Source organism: Aythya ferina (genome assembly GCF_964211825.1).
Source record: "Aythya ferina genome assembly, contig: HAP1_SCAFFOLD_152, whole genome shotgun sequence".
Lineage (NCBI taxonomy): Eukaryota > Metazoa > Chordata > Aves > Anseriformes > Anatidae > Aythya > Aythya ferina.
Window position 1 is genome coordinate 140,087 of NW_028181374.1, and position 25,329 is coordinate 165,415.

General features: G+C 41.9%; 1 protein-coding gene across 1 annotated transcript; it reads right to left on the reverse strand.

The window, feature by feature from the left end:
• Positions 1–3,394: 3,394 nt before the first annotated feature.
• On the reverse strand, positions 3,395–25,014 carry LOC311428825 (ubiquitin carboxyl-terminal hydrolase 42-like). Its single transcript, XM_084540092.1, has 16 exons — positions 24,878–25,014; positions 17,051–17,142; positions 15,222–15,459; positions 14,283–14,483; positions 13,588–13,698; positions 13,326–13,428; positions 13,054–13,121; positions 12,827–12,897; positions 12,213–12,295; positions 11,183–11,294; positions 10,638–10,805; positions 9,765–9,827; positions 8,803–9,084; positions 7,916–8,004; positions 5,470–5,781; positions 3,395–3,533 (listed from the first exon to the last, which is right to left on the reverse strand). Exons 3-15 carry the CDS (start codon positions 15,448–15,450, stop codon positions 5,562–5,564), a joined length of 1,800 nt encoding a protein of 599 aa, XP_084396218.1. The 5' UTR covers positions 15,451–15,459; positions 17,051–17,142; positions 24,878–25,014; the 3' UTR covers positions 3,395–3,533; positions 5,470–5,561.
• Between the last annotated feature and the right edge of the window lie 315 nt (positions 25,015–25,329).

The following is a 25,329-nucleotide window of genomic DNA, read 5'->3' on the forward strand; positions in this document are numbered from 1 at the left end:
ATCTGGGATTTTAGCCCTATCATCACCCAAAACGAAGAAGGAAGTGAGGCAACTGCTCGGGCTCTTGGGATATTGTAGACCCTGGATTGAAGGGTTTAGTGAAAAGGCAAAGTTTTTATATGAAAAATTGACTGGAGAAAAAATTAAGTGGAACGAGGAAGATGAGGAAAAGTTGAGGTTGATCAAGAAAACGTTAACAGAAGCGCCAGTGCTGAGCCTCCCAGATTTACAAAGACCCTTTTATTTATTTGTAAATGTTTCTAACCAAACTGCATATGTTAGTTGCAATTACAGCTAAGTCAAGAATGGGCAGGAATCAAGAAACCTGTGGGATATTGTTCCAGACTATTAGACCCTGTGAGGAGGGGGTGGCCAGTGTGCTTCCAGGCTATTGTGGCTACTGCCTTACTGATTGAGGAAGCTAGAAAAGTCACTTGTAGGGCACCTCTGAAGATATATACTCCACATAATGTTAGGGGAGTACTCCAGCAGAAGGCTGAAAAATGGTTAACTGATAGTAGGATGCTGAAGGATGAGGCCATCCTGATCGACTCCCCTGATTTAGAATGAAAAATAGCTGCTGCACAGAGCCCTGCACAATTTCGATATGGGGAACCCCTAACAGAACTACAACATAACTGCGTGGAAGTGATTGAATTGCAAACCAAAATCCGACCCGATCTCGAGGAGACAGAATTAGAAACAGGGGAAAAATTATTTATTGATGGATCATCCAAAGTAGTAGATGGAAAAAGAAGATCAGGGTATGCCATCGTAAATGGGGATATGGTCCTAATAGAGTCAGGACCACTCAGCGCTGCCTGGTCCGCTCAAGCATGTGAACTTTATGCATTATTACGAGCCCTAGAACTATTGAAAGGAAAAAGTGGCACTATTTATACAGACTCTAAACATGCTTATAGAATAGTCCACCCATTTGGGAAAATTTGGGAAGAAAGGGGACTCATAGGCACACAGGGAAAAGGGCTGATTCACCAAACTTTAGTTACTCAAATATTGCAGGCACTGAGAGGACCTAGGGAGATTGCTGTGGTACATGTCAGAGGACATCAAAAGGGAACTGCCTTCCACATAAGAGGGAATAACCTAGTGGATAGAGAAGCTAGGGAAGCAGCTCTTAGGAAGCATGATGTAGTCCTCACCCTACAAGAAACGGATAACGGAAAAGGGACACAAGAGAAAAAGTATACAGAAGCAGAAATAAAAATTATAAAGACCATAGGAGCAGAACTGAAAGAAGGAAAATGGATTCTGCCTGATGGAAGAGAAATACTGCCAAAGGAACAAACTAGGTGTCTACTTTTACAGCTACACCTACAAACCCACTGGGGAACAAAAGCATTGAGTGATCAATTTCTAAAATTTTATGGGTCTGTAGGAATATATGAGATAGCCAAACAAACCATCCAAGGATGCTTAACATGTCAAAAGGTGAATAAGAAGGTGATTAGGCAAGCACCTGCTGGAGGAAGACGAATTGCATATCGACCATTTGAGAGAATACAGGTGGACTTTACTGAACTACGAAAGAGACGGCTAGAAGAACGGTGGAAAAGGGGTGAACACATGCATCACGAGTAAAGGGACCCGTAACAGGAACCTGGAAGGTTGAGTCTACTTCTGGAGATCCGAAAGTTAAGCTTAAAAGAACTTGAAGCATATCAGGGCATAGCTACCCTTTGGATGCTAATTGTATGTATATTAAATCTTGTACTGATTAGAATATTAGCCATCATTGGAAACTCATATAAAGGCCCTAATAGAAGGATTGGGGGACCCCAAAATCCCATAGGGGGAGTGCCACCTCCAGTAGAGATACCCACAACATCTTGAATTACCTGAAAATTTTAAAATAATAGGTGGGAAAATTTACCTAGATGATTGGTTATCTGCTTTGAATCGAGCCCCCACTAACTCGTGGAAAAGTTGAACGCAAATAGAAGAACTATTGCGTGTGTAAGTCTGGACCATTTCCTAAGAAGCATCAGGGAGAGGGCAAGACCGGAGAAGGGACCAGTACTGTGGCTCAAGAAGGTTTACCAAGGGCTGCAACCCCTTAGGGTAATAACCACCGGGTAACATGGCCTTTACCGGACCTCTCCTAATTACATGTTATTGGTCTCAGAATTGTAGTGAATGTATTGTTAACACCCGGAGGGGAAGAATTCAGGAACAAACACTACTATGCCTGTTAAACCTATGCTATGGAAACCAGAGTATGCTCGATGTAATGAAAGCAATAAGATAACCAGTTACAAGCTGAAAGAGGTCCCCTATCAATGGCGGATAGAGGTAAGAGCTAATAATGAAGGAGGGTTAACTGGGAAAAGTACAATTATTATACACCCTGCGGAATCATGAAATTGAAACACGAGCTAACTATGGGATTCCAACCATTGCTAAAAACTTGTTTATAAATCTTACAGAGAATATTGTGAAAGCATTCTTTTATGGTTCAATTGGCCTTGGCCAAATTCAAAGCCAGGACACGAATTAATGACATTCAAAAGAAGAGGAGGGATTGTTATATATGGAGTGGTAATTTGTGTCAGAAAAATGGCTGATATTAATAAAGAAGGGAGAGATTTGGGAATGTGGCAATGGGGGTCGGAAAGCCTCCTGGTTGATGATAACATCAGACTCTTAACGGTGAGGTCATCAGGAATGTAAAGAGGTTAGAGGAAATAAAGAAGGGGGATTGAGGCAACGCCCTGCTGTCTGGGGTTGCTTGTTTTCCCCTCTGTTAAGGCACAAGGCACGGAAGTTGCTGGGGGGGTTGCTGGTTAGAACTGTTAACATTTATTGTTTTATGTTATATGATAATAATATTATTAGTGTGGTTTCAAGGGTTAATGAAACGCGGGAAAAGCAATCCCGTTTTGTTGCTTTTGGGAACCTTGTGGTGGGCAGAGCATGTGCAGAAGAAGAGGGAGACAGTCGAAGCCGCTCCTGCAGTCTGGAACAAAAGGTTGCTAATGGTGATGGGGAAACCGTGAGCCTTTCACCCACAAGGACCGCCACAAAGAGAATTCTAATATGAAGCGGGGATAGGATATCCATATGTATAGGCGTACTTGGGTTTCTTGTAAATATGTAACAGCAATGTCCTCTATATATTTGGAAAGTTTGACAGTTGGGTGCGCATGGTGGTAGAGCATAGACTCCCCACGCACCCAGCGCTGTTTACTTGCCTTTTATAAATATTCTTTTATGTTACTAAATTCAGAGGGAGTTGAGACTTCATTTATAACATGATGAGGTTGCATCGTCGGTTGTGAAGGTAAAAGGCAGTCAGTTTTGACTGTAAAAGGCAGTCGGTTTTGACGGTAAGAAGACGTTGGGATTGACAGTAAGAAATTGTAAGAAGTTGTTGGGTTTTTGATGGTAAGAAGTCATAAGACGTTGTTGGGTTTGACGGTAAGAAGTTGTTGCGTTTCGATGGTAAAAAGGTTGTCGGATTTGATGGTAGGTTTAGTCTGAGTATTGAAGGCTTCCAGCAGTAAGCTCTGCATCTGAAAGACAAAGGGAAGAAATGTCATTCCCTGCTGTGATAGTCTACATGGAACTGTCTGGCTCACTGGTTTTCTTTCCAAAGAGAGAAGTCACAACCCTGTACACGGATTGATCTGCTCTCTGACTACAGGGCTGAACTGACTGGAGAAGGCGGCTTCCAAAGCCCTCCCATTAAACGGACTACATTTGAATTCTATGCTAAAATTGGTGAGCTGTACAGAATAGTAGGACAAAGCTACCTGCTTTGATAGCAAATGGTTGCCCTTAGGTAAGTTACAGTCATTTGAAGGTTTGACTGGACAGCATCCTTGGTTTACTAGTGATCAAAGCTGACCAAATCCTAGCCACAGAACAGAAGCGTTCAGAAACTTGCTAGAGAGAACACTTAGGAATGCAGGAATTTAACTGCTTTAATGCTGCTCTTTCTCTCACGTATCTGCAATTTCCTTAAATCACAAATTGTCACTAGCTATCCTTGTTCATTTATTCAAAGGAACATGATTCCGGTTGAAAAGGCACTCTAACAAGTCCTCCGTTGCTCCTAGTCTGTCCCTAGCTTCTTTGAGAGCTTCAATACAGTAGAAAATTAAAAATAATAAACTAGCAAATAATTAACATGTGGAAGTGGTCGTTTTTCAGATTAGATTCCACCATTCAGAAAATCCTGCTTAAGAGACATTTTTTCTTTGCTTTGAAAGACTGACCTTCCCCAAAAGGAAACTAATTAGTATCTTTAGGCTTGACGAAATACTTGAATTCCTCAATTTAACAGAATTGCTTTGCACAGCCCTCCTATCCTGCTTACCTTGCAAGCAGTGTATCCAAGTGGGGTGGGTACTGCTGTATTTATCAACGAACATCTCTTTCACGCATATAGCCCAGGGATCCCCATGCCCCGCGCTTGTGTAATGCATGCAAGACGTTTACTTTCTTCCTCTACTTTGGACTGGTTTAGAAAGAACGAGTTCGCCATCTGCTGGCCAGAGAATTCACTGAAGCCCGAAGAGCAGTAGAGCAGAGGCATTTTCTTCTGTGCTCTTCCTGATTTTTCAGCTAGAAGAGATACTTCCAGTCCAGTACAATCAGGATTCTTTTGACATTAGTATCGTAAAAAGTCCATTTTTGCAACACTGGAAATTGAAAGACCTCCGTTCAGTCCCTAATTTTGTTCTTGATAATGGGACAGATTGCATGAATGTTGGCAAGAATGTGTGAACAACCAGCCTCCCCTCCATGTCGTATTTTAAGATGACAACTTCTGGTGCTCCCTGTCTCAGAAAAGAAAAATGCTTGGAAACAATTGCACTCGCTCTTAAGCTTGAAGAAGCTTGTCAGTGCCAGAATCTACTGACTCTGGCAATTTACTTCATCATCCAAACTGGGCAAAAGATATGAAAACCTCTTCCAAGATTTTACTTCTCCAAACATTACGTAAAAGGCATTCAGCTGTACAGCAAGAAGCTGAAATAGCTGAAGGTAGTATGTTATTCACATGAATTATTCAGGCAGGTTTTTTTTTAGGAAGGCTGCGATTCATTAGAACATTACTAGCCTGTAAGCCTCATGGCATCACCTTCCATCTTGACTGCTAAACCTCCTTGCTGCCTACTATCTTCTTTGCCAAGATACAGCTGTCCACATTTACTTTTCCTACTTGGCTGGACTGAATTTAAGAAGGGAGCTTGCAACTCTTCCTCTTGTTTGCCACTTCATCATCAAACCAGATGAAAACCATTTGCCTTTAACCTCTTTATTTCAGGCCTTCTTTCCTAGTGGTCATTCAAAACTGGGAAAAAAATAGTCTACCAAGTCGGGGGTTTTTTTGATTTGATAATAAATCTGCAGACTGTTAAGTCATCAAGCACTTCAAGACTGTTTGAAATAATCTCGAGATTAATATAAAAGGAATTCCTCAAACACGCTGCGGCCGCTTACCTTTAGTATAGTTGTTGGATGTGATGGAGCTGTATTTCTTGCTTTCGCCTGCACTGGAAGTCTTCCCTTCCTTGTAAGGTTGTTTACTGCTCTCACTTCTGCATTACTGACATGAAGAGCCATCTGGAGGATGGGATTCTTCCTTCTTCTCCCGCGTTATCTTCTGGAAACGAGGATCTAAGTGTTCCAAGGAGCCTTTCGCTTTCCTGGTGTTTCTCCTTTTTCTTCTTTTTCTTCTCCTTTTTCTTCTTTTTCTTACGCTTGCGATTGGCATTGTCAAAGTGAAGCGCACAGAAACACAGATCATGAAGTCTGAAAGAAACATGCAAGTTAAAAAGGGAAAAAAAGATGTGGCACTTGTTGCCTATATGAAACTTGATTTATTTTACCACAGGTGATGATTTGCAGCATGCCAGCTATTTTGTGGTGCTTTGTGCACACGCAACTTACTTTAGATGCAGCAAACTTAAGCCATCAGATTGAAGGACCATAGGTCCTGGTTTGTACACAGATCATTAACAATGGCTAGCTCTGGAATACGTGCAAGCAGAAAAAATCTTTTAACCTAATCTGGAATGGTGTACGGATGTGATTCGAACTATGTGGTCCAAAGCTAGTGCTCTGACACAATTCAGCAAGAGCTTTCCTATCTTCACTGATCAACCTAACAACATGATCCCCAGCCAGCTGATGCTATCTAAATAACTTAGAAACTACCAGGAAAAAAAAAAAAAAAAAAAGGAAGACATGAGAAGCACCCAGAAAAGAATTAGGATAAAAAATGCGGAGTATGCTGGAATCCTTGCTTACTTGGAATCCTTCTCTCCATCTTTATCCTTAGACTTCTTTTTCTTCCAGAACTTGTGATATTTTTGCATTTTTTTCACCACCTAAAAGCTCCTTTTCTATCTTTCTGTCTTTCCTTTCTATTTCACTTTCACTACCTTCTGCACGGGTATATTTTCTTTTTCTGTTTCCTTCTGTTTCATTTTTCTGGCGACAGTTCTCCAAATGAGCTGACACAGGTGGAAGCGCATGTCTTTCACGAGAATGTCTTCCGGAATGTTGCTGAGGTACCGAGCAACAATGCAAGTCTGCTCGGGGTGTGCTAAAGCGACGTACATCTTCCTCTCTCAAGAGGGAACCGTGAGGCCATCCGCTTTTGTAACGATAATGCTTATGTGACCTGCTGTAGTAAGTTGCAGTCGATCTGTCAAAGGCTGCACCGCCGTGAGAGAACTTTCTCTCTCTACTGTCTCCTGTTGCATGAGGTGAATAGTAATCATTGTAATAGCTACATCTTTCCCATCTCCGTGCTTCGTCTCGATAGTATCTTTCTCTGCTCCAACTTCTTTCCCCTTTGGATCGGTAGTATCTATTGCTACCTTGTTCTGATCTTCCTCCACTGCCAGATCTGTACTTTGAATATTTGACTGCTCTTCTGCCATTCTCAGGGCTGTTTCTTTCACGAGGGAAAGATCTGTACCTGCTTCCCTCCCAGTACTCCTGCTTGTGACTCTTTTGCTCAACAAATTCCACGCTCTGAGAACACCTCCTCTTGCTGGAAGGACCTGCTTTTTGACTCTCCTTCTCTTCACTAGGAGCATGTTCCCTCTTGCTTCAGTAATGCTCTTTGTCAGTGGTTTTAGTCTTGTCCTTTGTATCTTGGCGTCTATCTGCAATAGCTAAGGAGGAAAGGTTTTTAGAGCTACATTCAGTGTCACACTTGAGAGAGGAAGTTTGCCGCAATTTCTCACCAGGCTCACAAGACTCTTTGCCGTACAAAACGGTTTCTTTTGAAATGAGGTCACGTTCTTTTGATCTTCTTGGTTTCTTCTTGTCTCCACGGTCATCACATTGGTACTGGGCGAGGTATTCATCATTCCCAGGAGATTTCAGAGGTTCCGCAACACTGCATAAAATAAAAACCCATTTCTCACTTCTGCTGAAGGACGTGAATATTAAGAGTAAAACCTTCCAACGTCGAGCAAACAAACAAAAACCTCCGGACTACAGGAACGCTCGCAAAGATATGCCATTTAGAAACCTCTCCTGTGATTAGGACACCTTCTTCAGCTCCCAGAGAAAGTGTTTTTTCCCCTCTTGCTTCTGAAGCCATTGCACTAAAAAAGCAAACGCATCTGTCTCCTTCCACCTGCTGCTCTGAGAAAAAAGGCATAGGGGCGAGCGGGGAACAGCCAATGTTTCTCCAGACAGTGGAGAAAAACGGAAAAACATTCTATAAAGGAACACAAGTTCTCCTTGAGGCACCAACCTGCATCAGAGTGATATGCTCAGTGCTGATCATTAGTTCTGTTCGTGACACTGGACACACAGTATGGAATTGTACTAATTTAAATCCTTCCATTAAGTACTATTAGTAGACAGATAAAACTGTAACGAACTTCCATAAAGTCTTGTCTTAATAAGACTGTGCTCATTTTACCTCATTTCCTCTGACAAGCTGTTCAGCTGGCTGGCTGTGAGGGACTCCGTGATGACTTCTCGATTGACTGAAGGCATAGCTCCAGGCATCTGCAATTAAAACGCACAAGTCAGCAGACAAAAAAATACTATTTGTAGTAGTACTGAGGACTAGTCTTGTCAGAATGTCTCCATTAAATGGTAAGCAAGACCGCTGTGAGTTGTATGCGTTATCTACACTTCAAAGATAACCCCAACTCACCCCCCAAAATCTACTTTATGAAATTAGGAATTTTTATCTCAGCTGAGCTTAAGTTGACAAGTTCTAATGTAAGCTCAGGTCTTCAAATTCTAATGGGATAATACGACAAAGTCTTACGATCACATTTGTGCTGTGTTTTCTCAGTATTTCACCTGAATTAGGAACACAATAAACACTTCCAGATACATCGTAGGTGAGAAATTCTCGATGGAGCAAATCTATGTTTCAAGCAATCCATTTGTTTTAGAAAAGAACATCTCAGAAGGTTTAACATGTTCAACTCGGCAAGTGGAATCATCAAGTTTCAGTCCGTTTTCTTTAGATTCATTAACTAACCTAATAGCACCATTTAGTGAATCTGTTTTTGGCAGCTCATGCTGGGATCTTCCTTTGTCAGCATTCTGACAGGAAGAGTTGGAATGCTGCAATGTACGGACTACCTTTCCAACCGAAATTCCATTAGAGGACATTGCATTGCAATTCCTTTGAAATAAGCCCTTTGACTCCTCCTCAGATTTTCCTGAAGATTCTGCACCATAAGGGACTGTGTTATCAGAGCTGAGTTTAGGATTTTCATTCACTGTTGGCTCCACAAAAATTTCATCAGAAACTTTTTTGTTTGTTTGCATTTGCTTCATTTGCATTACCGAATTTGTAATTGTGGATGAAGGAACAGCCTGGTAGAGATCTTCATCCTCCACAGCACTGCTAAGACAGTCAGGCTGTGACACAGTCTGACGAGCAGGCAATTTATTGTGAATACTGATGGTGATCTTCTGTTTTCTTGACGTATCAGTCATTGAAGGCCTGGTAATTGCCTGGTTTTGAACACAGGCCATTGGTGGTGCTGAAGATGGCCTTTTTAGGGTGACACCAGTGGTCTTTGCGTCCTCTTTTATGGATCCATTTCCATTTAAACGGCTTGAATTCTGTATTTAAGAAGAAGAAATTGCAAGATGGATTAACACAAACACTGCATGTAACATTTTGAAACACAAAACTCTCCTACTGAGTGTTTCTACAAATGGTCTTAACACCTAAAAAGAAAAACACACTGCCCTTTAAGGATAAATGCAAGTCCAATAAGCGTATTCAATTCCTGCTTTTGGTTTACTGCAGATTGGTATCAAATTAACATCATCTTTGAAAACCAGCCAAGCAACTTAACATTACCTGCTGCTATTCCCAAATATATTTATTTTCCCCTTTAAACATACCCTGAAAAGCCTGAAATAATTGTTCTGGTGCTCAGGAATAAGACAATTAGTTTTCCCTGTCTTAGCTAAAGTGACGAGGATAGGAAAAACAAGTCCTCTTTTAAATGATTTGAGGATTAGTACACTCTGCTTAAATTGTCAAAGAGCGTAGCTCTCTGTGCTTTAGAAAGCTGTCTTGGAGGTATAAAGTAATGGAGTCGCATGGCTGCACAATTTAGCAGTAAACACTGTTTGAGTGACTCTGGCTGTAGCATGAGGGCTGTGAAGAAAGCTGCAGCGTGGGAAGGAAAACAAAACTAAGATGCCGAAAACCAAACCAAAAACCCCACACCAAACCCCAAACCCACTAGCAGTTTGGTGCCGTTATCTGCCCTCCCACTTCCCTGAATTACCTTAATCATATGAGGAAGAAGTCGTGGTCCCATAAATCCAGCCTGCTTACTATTAGTCCCTTGCTGACCAGGAGGGAATAAACAGGGATAAGATGGAGCTGGCAAGTAAAACGCACGTTCTCCAAGTGTCAAATCATAGCGCCTTCAGAAAAGAGCAGTGATCGTAGTTTAGTTTTTCTTTCAGCCTACTCTTGGATTAAATCCCATCCTATCATTTTAGAGGAACAGCTCATACGATATGGAAGCCTTCTCTACAGAAGGCTTCGCCAAGACTACAAACTGAAAAGTAGAGAACAGTCTTCCTACTAAGACTATCACTTGCAGAGCAATAATTCATTCTTACACCACAGATGACCTTCATTTCTCTCCTTCTCTAAATTAGCCAGCTACAGATAACACATAGATAGCAATTTACACAAGTGCTGCAGTTTAAGGCCAAGCAACAAAAGATAATAAACGACACAGAGAATTTCAGGTTAGACAGAACTGAATTAGACAAATAATAATCTTCTCCCCGGATAGCAAGAAAAACACTTGCAAAACATAAAAATATCAATAACGGGAAAGTAAATCTCTTCTGAACACATTTTAAGATTTGTTATTACCTGATATAAAAAAGTATGTAAGCTTGCTGACCAAGAACTCTTTTAATGTCAGTATGCACTACTTTAGCATCATTCATCTGATACCAAAGTCCATTACCAGCCTGCAAATAAAGACAACGATTTCTTTAGGTGAATTGCACGTTTTCCAATTGAAATCACGGATAGGAACAAAATACACACATGTCCAATAAAAATATAATGAAATCTTTTTCCCTAGAAACAGTAGCTGCTAGTCATGCTTTAATTGGTTTGCCAGCACAACCTTTACCCTGTTAGAAATGCTGTTGACTTCTACCTTTACATAGCATATATAGTGTCCTGAGTGACAGTTGACACCGTGATGTACCAGCACCGCGTATAAGGCATAGAGCAGTGGTTCTCCCATTGACTGCGACATGTAGGCTCTCAGGTCCAAATACTCCGGATATTTCACCTCCTAAAGAGACACCAAGAAGATAGAAAAATTATCCCAGAGTACTTCGTGGACTAGCCAGAGAAAAACACTTCCAAAAAACACAGACTAGAATTTATTTCTAGAATATATTTCTAGAATATATTTCTTGATTCACTACAAATAAGTCTTCCCATAAACAATGGTTAAGACTAGAAGTTGCAGAGAACTGTTTCCTGATGAATCAGCCTTCTCAGAGGAAAGCATATGCTTCTTGTCAAGCGGGAACTTTATTGATATTAAGAGAAAGAATAAGCCATAGTCGTTAGTCTACAATTATTGTCTGAAAATATTAACAACTTTCAGCTTTGGGGGATGTCCCATTACACAATGATATAGTTGCATTACAGTGGTAAATATACCTTGTTGATCTTTCCACCTGTGAAATCTGCAAATCTTTTCAGTGATATTGTGAGAACCTGGGAAGAACGGTGTATGGTAAATCTCTTGGACGCAGGAACCATCTTTTTACACCTTAAAAACAAGCAGAGATAAGTGTTTGAAGGCATCTTCTTTTTTCGCCCCCAAAACAAACTCCTTTTAATGTCTCACGCATGCCTATGCTATTTGAATGATATTTACTTGCATAATAGGTTGGTCTTTTTTCTTTTCATAAACCCATGCACTGCGTGTCAGGTTTGTTAATACAGAGAAGAAGGTCAATTTTCCCAACAACTCAGAGCATAGCGGGAACAGGAATCTCTCACGAAAGGGTATTACCAGGTTGGATGGCAAGGTACCATTTCTTGGTCTACAAAAGTGGCTATTTGAACTCCAATCCTGGATACATTCTTTCAGCTTTCAAGGGAAATACAAATACTGAAAGCGGAACGAGAGAGCCTTGGTCCCCAGGACTAGAAATTGCAAATAATCTCCAACATAGGTCGACTATCAACATCAAAAATACAACAGAAGCACATGGTCATTCTACAGGAGGGAGACATTTAACAGTAGGAAGTCTTCATGTACTGAGCTTGTCTGGAAAGACACTGAAACCATCTGCCATCCTTTGAAACAAAATAGTTCAGTTTGACACATTGCCCGCTCCAAGGTAGGACCTACGGCGTAAGCAGTGAAAATTAGCCACTAGCCCAGAGAACAACGGAAACTGGGCAGTTTACATCAAGAAAAGTACTGTCGAGAGCTAATAAATAGAAAGAACAAAAGCACCTCTTTTTGAATTCTGATGGCAAAATACAAGCCAGAGAATTGCAAACCCATATGGAATGCCTATGAACAAGACTTCCCCCCTCCAAAGAAACAAAAATCCAAGTCTTTTATAAACTTCCACAAAACTTGTAAGTAGATCCAAAGTTTAGAGGTAGTCCAACAGAGTCATGCAACATAGAAAACTGACATCTAGGATTAAGACCTAATCCGTCAAAATCTTACTCGCTACATTTATAGCAATTCTCTCCATCCAGCTCTTCAGGTTTCACAAAGAGTTCCAGAGCTCTGGTAACAGACGAAACCGCCTAGAGCAGCGAGAAAGAAGAGCGTAAAGTCACCGTAATTCAAAATTCCAGAGACACACTAGTAGTTTATAAGAGAATCTTACTAACATACTCAAGCGATCTACTAGGAGCACTGTGAAGAAGGAGGCAGAAAGAGCATGCTCAGCATTGACCTCACCTGGAAGGCATTTGACTTTGGAACAAATACTTTTCCAGTAGCCTAGACAGCATCTATAGTGTGCTTTGTCATCAATACTGGGGACAAATTCATCAGTCTAACAATTAGATGTATATTGAGGTAGAACAACAAAGAAGTATGACAGCATTATCATTTTTGCAGAAAGAGAACTCCTTCCCCTTAAACCCAATGCAAATGTGGAGACTATTTACATGGGTTCCACAGAAGGACAAAGTCCAATCCACTTCCTTAGCACCACCAAGCTCTTATGTTTTAACATTATATGTGGTTTGGTTTTTTAAGTTAAACAAGTTTAATTTAGAAAGTTATGCATGTACTTAAACATCATGAATTATATTTAGAAAACATCTTACCTTTATATCCAAAGTGATATCAAGAAATGCCTCATACGTATCCGAAACTGCTTTGCAATTCAAGCACTTCACTGGAAGCAAAATATAAATGCTTAACATTATGTGAAGGAGACTAACTGTCCAAATTCAAGTTGTTGACAGATACTACTTTAGACAAACTACAGACTGCTTTACTACCGACAAAAGACACAGATCAGTTCTAAGGACAGGAATATTTTTTCAAGTACCTCTCGATCTTAGAAATCCTCCAAATATTTGATGAATGATGGTGGTAGCTTGAGAAGATCTGTCCAATCTGGAAATAAATTATAATCAGACCTCAGAAGATTTAAGGCACAGAGTTAACTCTTCAAAGAGTTTGATGAAAACCAAGGATGATGTAGACTTTCGTTGCTGATAGTAAATAAGGCACTAAAAAGTGCTAGAGATCATTTCTGAGAGTAAATAAAGGACTAGAAGGTGCTAGAGAATGTATGAAAGTGAACTTGTTTATGCTTACTCGGTGCTTCCGTTCAAGCACGCTTCCTGCATAGCATCAACAGTATAGCGCAAGAACTCGTGTGCGTCTTCTTGACTGCCAAAACGGAAATGTTCTCCTATTCCTAAATAAGAAGATGATAGTATTGACCCCATTTAAAAATGAAATCATTCTTGTATTTCTAGAATCTCTCTTCATTTGAGTGTTAAAACCACTTAGACACATCAAATAATTATTTGAAGATTACAAGCTATCGAAAAGAAACACATCTGAAGCCACTTACGACTGAGATTACTGATAACATGCGTAGGCTCGATGGCATCAACAGTGCAATGCAGGGCCTGGTTAATGTGAGTCTCCATCGTGCACATCATGCAAAAATCTTGTTCACGACCTGAAGAGTGAAAGAACAAAGCATCCCAGTCCAGCGAAATATCCATAACTACAAACATCTAAGTACAATTTAAACTATAGATACAATATCCACTCTCCTTGCTACATTCTATTCTCCCAAGATGCCAATGTCCCAACAGTCTTGTAACATTTCATTTCACACAACTTTACAGAAGAAAAATATCCACTAAGCCTGTATTCAAATGCATTTTGTGATGAGAAATCTAAAAGACTACTGCAAAGTCGCAGTTGTAAAGGCTGACAGGAATGTGAACTCCACAGGCTGCAAAATGTATTACTCTCCAAAATTACTACTAAATGCATTACTGTCCAATGCACTTCATTATTCCCATGAAGCAATAAATGATCCTTTAATAAACAAACAAACAAATAACTAACTAACTAAATAAAACATGGTGCATTAATTGCACTCCATATGCTATTCGGAGCCCACTGCTAATACGGTGCTCAAAGCCAGCTTCTACAGGTAAAATCAGGCAAATAAGCTTATCTCACAGAATCACTGCTGTTCTTTCACCTTCAGAGCTATCCAACAGATTCAAAATACTGTTAGAAAGTACTCACATGACTGGCTGTGCTCAAGAGAAAGCATGTAATTGGCAAGTGGGGGTGTGTAGGTCAAACACTGTAGGGTAGCATTAAGAAAACATGTGTTGCCAAGATTGTATAGGCCAACTCCAACACTTTGTGTTTCTCGCCAATCCATACAAATCTTCTCAGGTGGAAAAAGAATGCTCTGTGGCGGAGCAATTCCATCATTAACGACTGCAAGAAAGTTAAATTTAAAAAGAGATTTTGTTTGTTTGTTTCTAAGAAAGGTATTTAAAAAAATACTATTCTGCAGGAGCACCTAGAGGAGCTAGCTACAATCCAAACCAGAAAAACTTATTGCAGACAGCTTTAATACCACCAAATTCAAATTGGCTGGTCAACACAATGTTTTGGGGAAAAAAAACCAAACAACTTTAGTCAACCATTTTAATTTTTCTAAGGCAAGGCTAACTGCCATTCTGTTTGTAGCACCTAATGCCAAGTTCCTCTCCATCTATAATCTTTAACCTGATTAACTCAACTACTGTTTTTTTCCTTATTATAACTTAAACCACAAACTTAGACTTGAAATTATACGGTAAAAACGTAAAAACTAGGAACTAGGAATGACGGTACCCCTACAGATACCAGGTTTTTTCCTGAGCAATGTTATCATTCAAAAAACCTGTGAAGAATGGAAGCTGTGAATAGCAACCATCAAACACTTTTCTTTGCAAAACAGAAAAGACATGGAGGAATCTGTGCATTACAAAAAGCTCCCCACATTTCTCTGTTGACTGTAAATATATCAAAATTAATTTCTGTAACATCAGTCACTTCAGTTGCCTTAGGGGATTCGCTTTTGAAGTCTTTGTTCACAGTAGTCCCCTTCTCTATCAGTGCAACAAGTAAGAACTGCATTTTCTACTTTTGCTTTGAAGAAAATGGAGGCAGGATAAAACGCACACTTACTTAGATCTCTTGGGGCAAAAGCCTTAGATTTTTCAGATGATCTACAGTAAATAGCACCTCCACGTCCTTGGGCCACAGAGACTTGGCTTGAATCTTCTGCAGGCACTATCCGGCCCCAGTTGGTGGTGCGTGCCATCAGTATTTTAGGACTTGGTTTCTTGGATTTGCCAGACCGCCTTGAAGAGGGCTTTTTAGGCTTTGAAGATTTGGGCTTCTTAGCTACGGTCATTGTTCACATCTGCGACAGAGACAGAAGTTCTGGTTGACGTAAGAATATCAAGAAGCATTCCAAGAAGAAAAGAGTAGCAGAAGTCCTGTCACTTAATCTCAAAGAAACAGCCTTAAGAACTAAATCGCTGGTATGAATGATTTAAAAAGAATCCCCAAACTAAACACACAAAGTGAAAATTTCCATCTAAACTCTATCAGTATTACTTCTAGCTTCTGCAGAACTAGTGGCTGATGCCATTTCTTTCCCTTCCGTAGGATTTTAATCCATTACAACTCTGGAGTCTTTTTAATATAAAAATGTAGAAGACATTCTCTGAGGGGAATCAGTTATTTATTGATTTCCGGAGTTGCGCAATTATCTGTTAATTAGTACCTATGATCTAATAGATAATTGTTGCAATTATCTATTGCTGGCATGAGTAACGGAACACTATTACTTCACTGCCTGCGTTTTTCTGTTTCGTCTGCACAAAGGTACCCAGAACTCACTGCTACTTTTCTTCTGTCTTTCCAGGGCTCGCCCTCTACCTCACTGTCTACTGCACCAGTCATGAGGGGTTCGTTGTGATTCTATAATGAGCCTAGCTTTTAAATACACCTTTCATGGGCGTCACTTGGTGATAGCAAGTTAATTTCTGAGGGCTCCTCAGTCTACATCATGTGGTCGCTTTTTCCAGGTGAAAAAGCGGAGCCGTAAGTGGCAGTACACTAAAGCCCTGGCATGTTGAGATCCAAGAGGAGAGATGTTTGGCCCTCCTTTTCACTCCTGGGAACCATATACCTCAAAACCCACAGAGGATGGGCTATATCTCAGAGAAATCTTGGGAAAGGAGAGCATGAAGAGCATGTTTGCAAATTTATTTCTCCCTGGGCTTCTTCTGCTTCTCCAAGAAAGACGAGTTTGAATATAACTTTGGCAGCAGTACTTCTGGTGTTTTACTCCTACCACATTTAAAACTCCTACGACAAACTGAAAAAAGCAGCTCTTTCCGTTCTACTTTGTAAAGTTGCACGTTTTCCTCATGCAAAACAACAGGGGAATGTAAGCTAGAAACGGAAATGCTGAATGTAAAACAAAACAAAACAAACCTCAGCCCTCCAGGACAAAAGCCAATAACTGCTACAAAGTCCTTTTTAAAATGCTGATTAGGTTTCAAGGTGATACCGCTTTAAATAAGCATAGCTGTGTGTCCATAGGCAGAAGCTGAATAATGACAGGATGAACTTCTGTACTTCATGTTTTGTTACTGTTTTACTGTAGCACACAGGGACTTGTTACCTTTAGGGAAACCACTAACCTCATGGAGGGTTTAAAACATAAGCTAGTTTGTTATACCAAAATGACGGAGAGAACAAAGCATAAAGTGCTTTCAGATTTCTAGCACGCCTTGATTGCTATCCATTAAACTTCAGACACGTTAAACAAAACACAGTAAATAAGAAAACTCCTAGTCCCACAGCTGGCAAATTGTGTGCAGAGGTTGTAATTAGAACTTTTTTTGCCTTGACGTTTTACATTTAAAATTGATTTTAAATCCATTCTATACACACTTTCCATTCCTGAAAAAACAATACGCAAACCTGACAAATGCATTTACATGAGAAATGAAGTCGTCCTTGTCTGATTGGAAGACTAAGGTGACAGCTCCTGGGCTCAGGGATAAGCTCTGATCTTCACCAGTGACAGCTCCTTTTTTAGGATTGAAAGGGAAAATGTTTCAGCAACACATTGAAAACATACTTAAGGGACAAGAAACAAAATCAAGACTGCAGTGAGAAGGAGAACAGAAAAACAATACTGGGGAGAAAGGGAAGGGAAGGGAAGGGAAGGGAAGGGAAGGGAAGGGAAGGGAAGGGAAGGGAAGGGAAGGGAAGGGAAGGGAAGGGAAGGGAAGGGAAGGGAAGGGAAGGGAAGGGAAGGGAAGGGAAGGGAAGGGAAGGGAAGGGAAGGGAAGGGAAGACCTTGATCTTTATACTGACCAATGAGATAAGCCTTACACATTTTTAAGTTTATTTTTGACAACTGATTGAGGTGTTACCAGGTATTAAGTACGATTCAAGAGCAAATATTAACACTAGAAAGAAGAAATCCGATCCACCACCACTTTTTCAAAATACATCCATTTCTCATTTGGAGATGACGTCTCTCTGACAAGGTAGTAGAAAAACTGTAAATACCGATAGAGCTTCCTCTCCCGATGTTCCATATACATACCGATGCTGTTCCTACACCTACGCTCTGAGCATAAATTTATGTTGACATGAGTATCGGGTGTTACTCCTCTCTTTGTTTGCCTTGAGAGACACACCTCTTGTCCATTGAAAAGTAAATTCAAGATTCCAGATCACTTAAGACAGTTGCTATCCCCCCATTCAGAGTTCTGCAGCAGCACTCTTCAGATGTGTTTAGCAGTCTCTTTAGAAAATGTTATCACTTAGGACCTGCTTCTCAGTAGGTCCATGTTTGGCCTCCGCTTAGCAGAGAGTCAATCCCAGCTTAAGCTTTCGTACAAGAGCCCCTTCACGAAACGGAGTTGAACCCTGACATAACTGAGTTGAACCTTTAACCTTGAAGCTTCCTTAAAGAAGAAAGCAGCACCCAGGCCAGGAAATAGAAATTAATCGTCACTTTACCCTGAAACGCAGTGGGCTATTCTGTGCTGGCAGGATTGCTGCCGGGCTGGCCGACGAGGCGGCGGGCAGCTCCCCGGGGCCACAGGGCCTGGCACAGGGAGCCGCCGGGGGTCTCCAAGGTCCGGGAACAGCGGCAACAGCGGCAACAGCAGGGACAGAGGGGACAGCAGCGACAGCAGCAGCCACCTCAGCCGGGGCCGTCTCCACAACCGCCACAACGGCCTCGGAACGCCGCCGAACTCGGAGCTCCAGCGTGACGCCTTGTGAACCTGGCCGCGCTGCTCATGGCTAAAACCAGAGCGTTTCCTCCGGCGTGTGTTTACTGTCGGTGCCGGATCGGCCCTCACCCCGAGCTCTCCCTGCCGGGAGGGCTTTGGGGTTGGGGTTTCCCTCCCACCGCCGCCGCGGGCAGGCCCCGCGTGCAAGGGGTCCGCACTGGGGAGCAGCATCTCACCCACGGCGAGAGCCTGAGGGCGCGACACGAAAAAGCCCCGACACAAAAAAGCCCCGACATGCGGCCGAGGCGGCGGGGAGACGGCTCTGAGGGAGCTGCCACTTCGCCCCGCCGTCCTCCCCTCCCGGGCCGCCCCGCCGAGCCCCGTGCGCCTCAGGTGCTGCGCTGAGGGGGTGGCTGGCTACTGAGACAGCTGCCCAGGGCACTGCTCATGGCACCGAGCCTGACGGAGGTCAACAAGTGTTGAACAATGCTCTCAGACATTGGGTCTCACTTTGGGGTGGTTCCTGTGTGGAGCCACGAGTTGGACTTGGTGATTATTGGGAGTCCTTTCCACCTTGGGATGTTCTCTGATTCTAGGTCAGCAATCCAGTAGCTGATGAGAAGTGTGGAGTCATTCAAAGGGAAGAGAGAACACAACACTTCTCATTTGCAGAAGCGGCTATTTGTTAACCAAAACGATGATTCTTTTGCTTCTAGAGCAACTAACAGCAGGGATCCGCTTTACAATAGAGGGAAAAGAGTCATTGGCGTGTCATGTGAAGTAAGCTTCAAATCCCAGAGGATGATTTTGTTGGAACTTTATTCAGCTGAAAACACGGAAGCCTTGCTTCTGCTTGTGTTAGTTACAGATCCAGTTTACTTTGGTTGGGAGGGAAGGCATTCCAGGCTAATGTGCTGTACCTGTTCCTTCAGCTCATTGTCCATAAACGGAGGAGCAAACGAAATCAGTTTAATCTCCATTAAATGCAGCAGACAAAGCGGAGTAGAGGGTGATCTAGCACTTAATTTTTCCTGTAAGCAGGAAACCCAGAACTCAACAACAGTTTTCAAATCTTGTCCTGCAGTAAATGACCAGCTGAGTGAAGCTTGCATTTAGAGGATGTGCTCCTACAGTAGATGGAAATAGCTTTTCCTCTTCACAAGTGCAACTGAGTGGTGGACTGGCAGCTATGTGGTTAACTAGTTGTGCCAAAGGGGTTGTGTTGAATGCACAGAAAAATATGCAGGTCCCAACAGTAAAGGGTTGTCTGTAGGCATGACACTGAGTACAGATGTTGTCCGCAGGTTCGTGCAGAGTGCACCACGCCAATAAGCACCCAGAGTCGGAATGCACACAAAGGTCTTTTAATTATATAATTACTTATAGAACTCTGCAGAGTCAGGTACTTGGCCATCTTTCGCAAAGCAAGCACACCTCTGACTGGAATCGTCATCATTTATACACAGGAAACTTGTGAAAACTCTCTCTTTGGCTCCTTTGGATTGGTTATTACAGCTCACCTAACTTATCTCCACTGAGCTTGTGCATTACAGAGGAATACCGGGGGGGAGGGGGAACAGGAGAGGGGACACACACACCGAATCCCACATTAGCATAGATTAGCATTTTGACAGGTGTGATTTTTCATGTGCTAATGACCCTTAATGAGAAAAAGGTTACTATAGGTCAGTCTGGAGCTCGTGTTCTCCTTCCTGTTTTTTCCCTTTTAGCCCTTCTCTTCCTTGCTTCTGCTAGCTCAAGGCTACCTGTCTCTCTCCTTCTTTATTTTCTCAGCTAGAAGACTGCACAAGCTACAGGCCTCCCTATTTGCTTCAACATTTCCTTGTTTTTTTTTTTTTTTTTTTTTTTTTTCCCAGCTCTGGGACGACACAGGTGTGGTTTGATATTTGCCAGTATAGCTAAAACTCACGCCAGTCTGCTCACGCACAATAAGTAGTAAGATTTAAGGACTGGTTTCATCAGCTTCTTCCTTACTAACATCCTTCTTATGTTTTAGATATGCTGTAGTTAAATCAACACTAAGTTACTACTTGTGGAGTAATTGCCTTAAGCGACTAGGCATCATAAGCACACCTCCATTCCAAAAGCACCCCGCCTCCAAGGTGCAACCACCCCTCACTGAGCACGCCCTCGGAATTTCTCACAGTCTGTACCTTTAAACGCAAGTGAGATCATTTCTACCAAGCACAACCAAGATATGCACGACTAGAGTCACTCAAGCTCCACCTTAAAGATAGAAAATAATACCAATTGGTTTAAGAGAAAGGGGATGTTAGGGAAGATACTATCAGGAAGGATTCCTTCTGACATCACTCGACAGGCTGAGCCTCTCACTCCCCCACCCCCACTCCATTGGGACGCCGTGGGGTAAGATCTGAACGCTTGCTTATACCAGGCGTCTCTGTGGAATCTTAGAAATCTCTAGAGTTTTGATGCTTTTTCATGTCTTAATACCTAGGCTGTGTGCCTGTGCATTTCATGCATGCTAGCTTGCTTTTGCAGACAGTGAATTTATCACTGACAATCCAAAGAACCTGTGTACCTGTCGCCGTAAGAAATTGCACTTAATTGCATTCTTCCTAGCTGTGAGAGTTCTCCTTGAACGCGACTAGAGCGAGGCCGTACTGCGTTGTTGGTGAATCCGTGACCGTGATAGTTCAGCACCCTGAATCCGACGGGACCCATGACGGTCAATTGGCTACACCCCTTAACGCGACACTACTAGAGGAAGAAGATGACAGGGCTTGCATGCACTGCATTAGGCTTTGCATGTGAAAACACCCCCAAATAATTTCACGTGCATTTAACGTTTTTAAAGGGAAAAAAACAGGAAGGTGTAGTCTCTCTGTAAGCTACAGCCCTACATAGTTAAGGCATCAGCATTCATTCCTTTGCTTGATAGCAAAGTATGAACATACAGAAGAGTTAAATATTTTCTTTGCATTCTTAAAGGCGATTTTTCAGACTTGGGCTTCAGTTGTTGGAGTTGAAGAGATCAGTAGACATCCTTACTTTTACGTTAAGACCAAAATCTTTATCTAAGATTGTGTTATCTAACGCAACTAAACTCCCACCCCCATGTTTTTTTTGTAACTTCGGAACGATCTTGCTGCAGTCCTACTCCGATGGTCTTTCAGTAACATGCAGACTGCCGTGGCAGATTCTGTTACAGTGCTTTTCTATTGACAGTGTGCATAACACTCAAGGTAAAGCCCCTCATTTCGCAGTGGGGACATAAAGTGTTTCTTTGGACCCTGCTGCTTCTGTTAGTACTCATTTTTTCACAAACTTGTTGAACCTGAGCCGTGCCTGCTGAGCCAACGAATGCTTTGATGACACAGTATTTGTTCAAAGCAGTTTTGCTTCTTGGAGCTACAGAAGCAGCTCTGGCTACGTGATAGGGAATTGTGCTGCATTGGCAAAACCAGACTTAGCTACAGACTTACAACACTTGCTAACTTGATCTATTTCAAATCTCATTTTAACTTTAAAGGACAATCAGTTTTGTGGCTCCTGTCTTACTAATTTGCCTTGTTTTGCATGGAAGGGCAGCCTGTGAATGTTTTGCTTTATTGCATGCTTCAAAAAAAAAAGGCTGAGGAAGAGACTGGAGGAACCTTTTCTATTCTATGGACTTTCCACCGAGAGTGTGGAATTGCAGGCTACTTGGATGAATGTTCGAATATGAGTAAGGGAGCAGACCTCAGCCAAAGGAGGTGGAATCCTTGCTTAATAGTAAGTATCAGTGTGGGGACATCTTTGCTTAACGGGAGCCATTTAAACTCTTCATAGAAACAAAATAAGCTGGACATCTTATGCTTGGAAAGCAGTATGGTTACACAGCTGCTAACATAATGACTTGAGTCTTCTGCTCTGCAACTTCAGGTTTTGTTTTCAAGCAGTGCATACATCAGTTTAAGCTTTGGACAAGGATATTTGCAATGCAAATAGTGATAAACCAGAATCAGCGGTGCTGACGAGTGTAATGGTGAAATGCAGCAAATCAAGTATTCCTGGAGAAATGTGAGATTACAAAACTAGTAAGCCATGAAGCACTTTTGTTGTTGTTGTTGTTTTTTAAATCAATTCTTATATGCTGAAATAGCACCTTCAAGAAAATCTGTTTATCTAGCCAGGTAACGGTGTCTCCCTGTAAACATGAAGGAAATGCCAGGAGCAGCCATAACTCTTTGCTGTCAAAATAAAGAGCAAGTCGAGGCCAACATCATGCCATAGTGCAAAGGCTTGCTAAGAAAGATCATTCTAAGAGGTCTGCAAGAAAAGATGACTTACTTTGTCATAAGTTTGTCAAATAGAATGGATGAGTTAGTAGTCGAGTACTGACTGTGTCCGACTCTACAGCTGCGGCGCAGCTCCAAGTCCCTGTTTTCTCCGTGGACTCGTCTCACAGTTTTTGCACCAGCTCTGCTCCTCAATGTTCTGGTGACTGAAACGCAGAAACAAAGGATTTTGAAACAGTGAAGATGGGATTCTCCTTATTTCACCGTTGCTCTTGTAAAATGTAAACAGACAAACAAAAAAGGCACCCTGAAGTGGATTGATTTTTCTTTACATTTCAGATCAGAAGTTGTTGTCACAACCACTGCATTCCACTTCTTTATCGCTCTGCACGTTTAAACTGTCTACTTAAAACTGGGACCTGTGGGGAAATTTTTAAAGAGACTGAAAGCTAGCCAGACAAAAACAAACGTGCAACTTTTGTTCCATGCAGGAGGGAAATCTACTCCAGTTATTTCTGTCTTGGAAAAGTGAGAACAATCAACACCTTTCTCTAAGGTGTTTTCACTCCATTCATGTCAAACTGTATCTAACAGTGCTCAAAACAAACACTATGACATTGCAAGCCTCTTCCTAAGAGGTGTATGTTTGATTACTCTGTTTATGCATGCAGCACTTCCATTTCCTGCATTAGGATCTAACAGCTCAAGGAGGGAAGAATCGTTTCAAGAGAAACACCCAAACACCACATAACTCAAACTCGTGCTTTTTAGAAAAAAGCCTGCCCATTGTTTACCATACAGCACCCTTTGGCACAGGTTTGTTGCTTGCACTGTCATTAAAAGAGACAAGAGGACAAGGGGAAGGGAAGAGCTACACCACTGTGCTGCTAGGATCACAGCTAAGGTTTACTTTTGTGCTTGCCAGCTATAAAACTAAGTTTGAACTTATCAAGTATCGATTTACTTTGCACAATTAGAACAGTTTGCTTTGTGCCTACCAAGCTGCAATTCACACTGCTCCCTCCCCAAGGAATTCATAAAATCTCCTATTTGCACCTACCTCTCTTCACAGAAAAGTCACTGAGGAGTGAATTCAGATGACTACAGAAGGCTTTGGGGCCAAATGAAAGCCATGGAGTGACCAAGTGCCATCCTCTTCAGTAACCAGCGTAAATAGGTATCCCGGGGACTTACAGCCACTTACCTGTGTTATATTCTTTTTTTCGTTCCAATTTTGGCTTTCTCAACTGCCTACATTAAGAAAGAGGACAGGGCAGAGAAGGGAGAAAAGACTTGTTGTATTAGACCCATCAAGGATGGGAAATTTCACCATGTTTACAAGCCAGTGCTCCATGGTATACAAAGAGAAGCCTGTAGGCCTCACGCAGGATCCACATCCCAAGTCTGTTGCGTGCCATATACACGCGGTTCTGTATGTACCCACATTTCCTAGCTTGCTCGTGTTGAATTCTCAAAATTATGAGCAATAGCACCCAAGTGGAAAAGATACATGTCCTGGTTTCAGTTAGGACAGAGTTAGTTCTCCTCCTAGTAGCGGGTAGGTTGCTATGTTTTGGCTTAGAATGTGTGAAAGGATGTTTAGAAGAGTGCTGATACCACCCCGATGTTTCAATTGCTGCAGAGCAGTACTTACAACAAGCCAAGGACCTTTCGGTGTCTCACTGTCCTACTGGCGATCAGAATCGGCGCACAGCAACAGCTGCGAGGGGACAGACTCAGGATGGCCGACCCCAACTGGCCAAAGAATTCTATGCCTTATGGCAACACGCTGCACCATGGATAGGGCGGGGCAGCCGGGCTGCTAGGGGTTACGCTGGGCACTGGTCAGCGGGTAGTGAGCAACTGCATTGTACATCACTTGTTTTGTACACATTACTAGTAGCAGTACTATCATCATCATCATCATCATCATTATTATTTTCCTGTCTTAATAAACTGTCTTTATCTCAACTCGTGGGCTTCACTTTCCCATTTCTCTCCCCCGTTCCAGAGAGGGAGGTGGGAGGGTTGCAGAAGGGCTGTGTGGTGTTTAGCTGCCGGCCGGGCTAAACCACAAGAACACCTCAAAGGGGTTGGGAAAAAAAAAAAAACAGGTTTTTTTAGAAAAGCGGGAGACTTTCACTGAGAAGAGGGACTCTAGTTTTAAGGTACTGGTACGCCATCAGCATGCTCACAGGCCTCTGCTGATTTTAGCCGGAGGTTTATCAGGCCACAACTCACTGCACATGCTTTCTCTCTTGCTTTTCAATCTACAAATCGAACAGAGATTGAACATATAGAAATACAGTACCTTGAAAAGCATCTTCTCTTGACATTTCCCCTCAGTATCGCCATACTTTCTTCAAAGCTGGAGACTGAACACCGCAGGATGCTTTTGCTCATTGATCTTAAACGGTGTCTGTTGAAACATTCAATACTGGGAGAAGAATAATCCTAGGGAAAGAAGGAAACAAGAATATATTTATGTGAACCACGTAGATTCAGATAAAGAAATTCTGCCTCACGCAAGTTTAATTGACCCTCCTGACTTGGTAGTGGGGCAACTAATGGCAGGCAGACACTGAAACGCTGCTGTGCTCAAGAAAAACCTGGAGAGAAAAAAAAAAAAAAAAAAAAAAAAAAGCTTTCAAAACTAAAGCTTCCCTCTCCCCACCATTTTCTTGTGGATAACTTAAGCTTAATATCCTTGGCAAAAAGATATTGCAGCAAAACCTTTCACATAAACTTAGTGTTTTGTGAAAA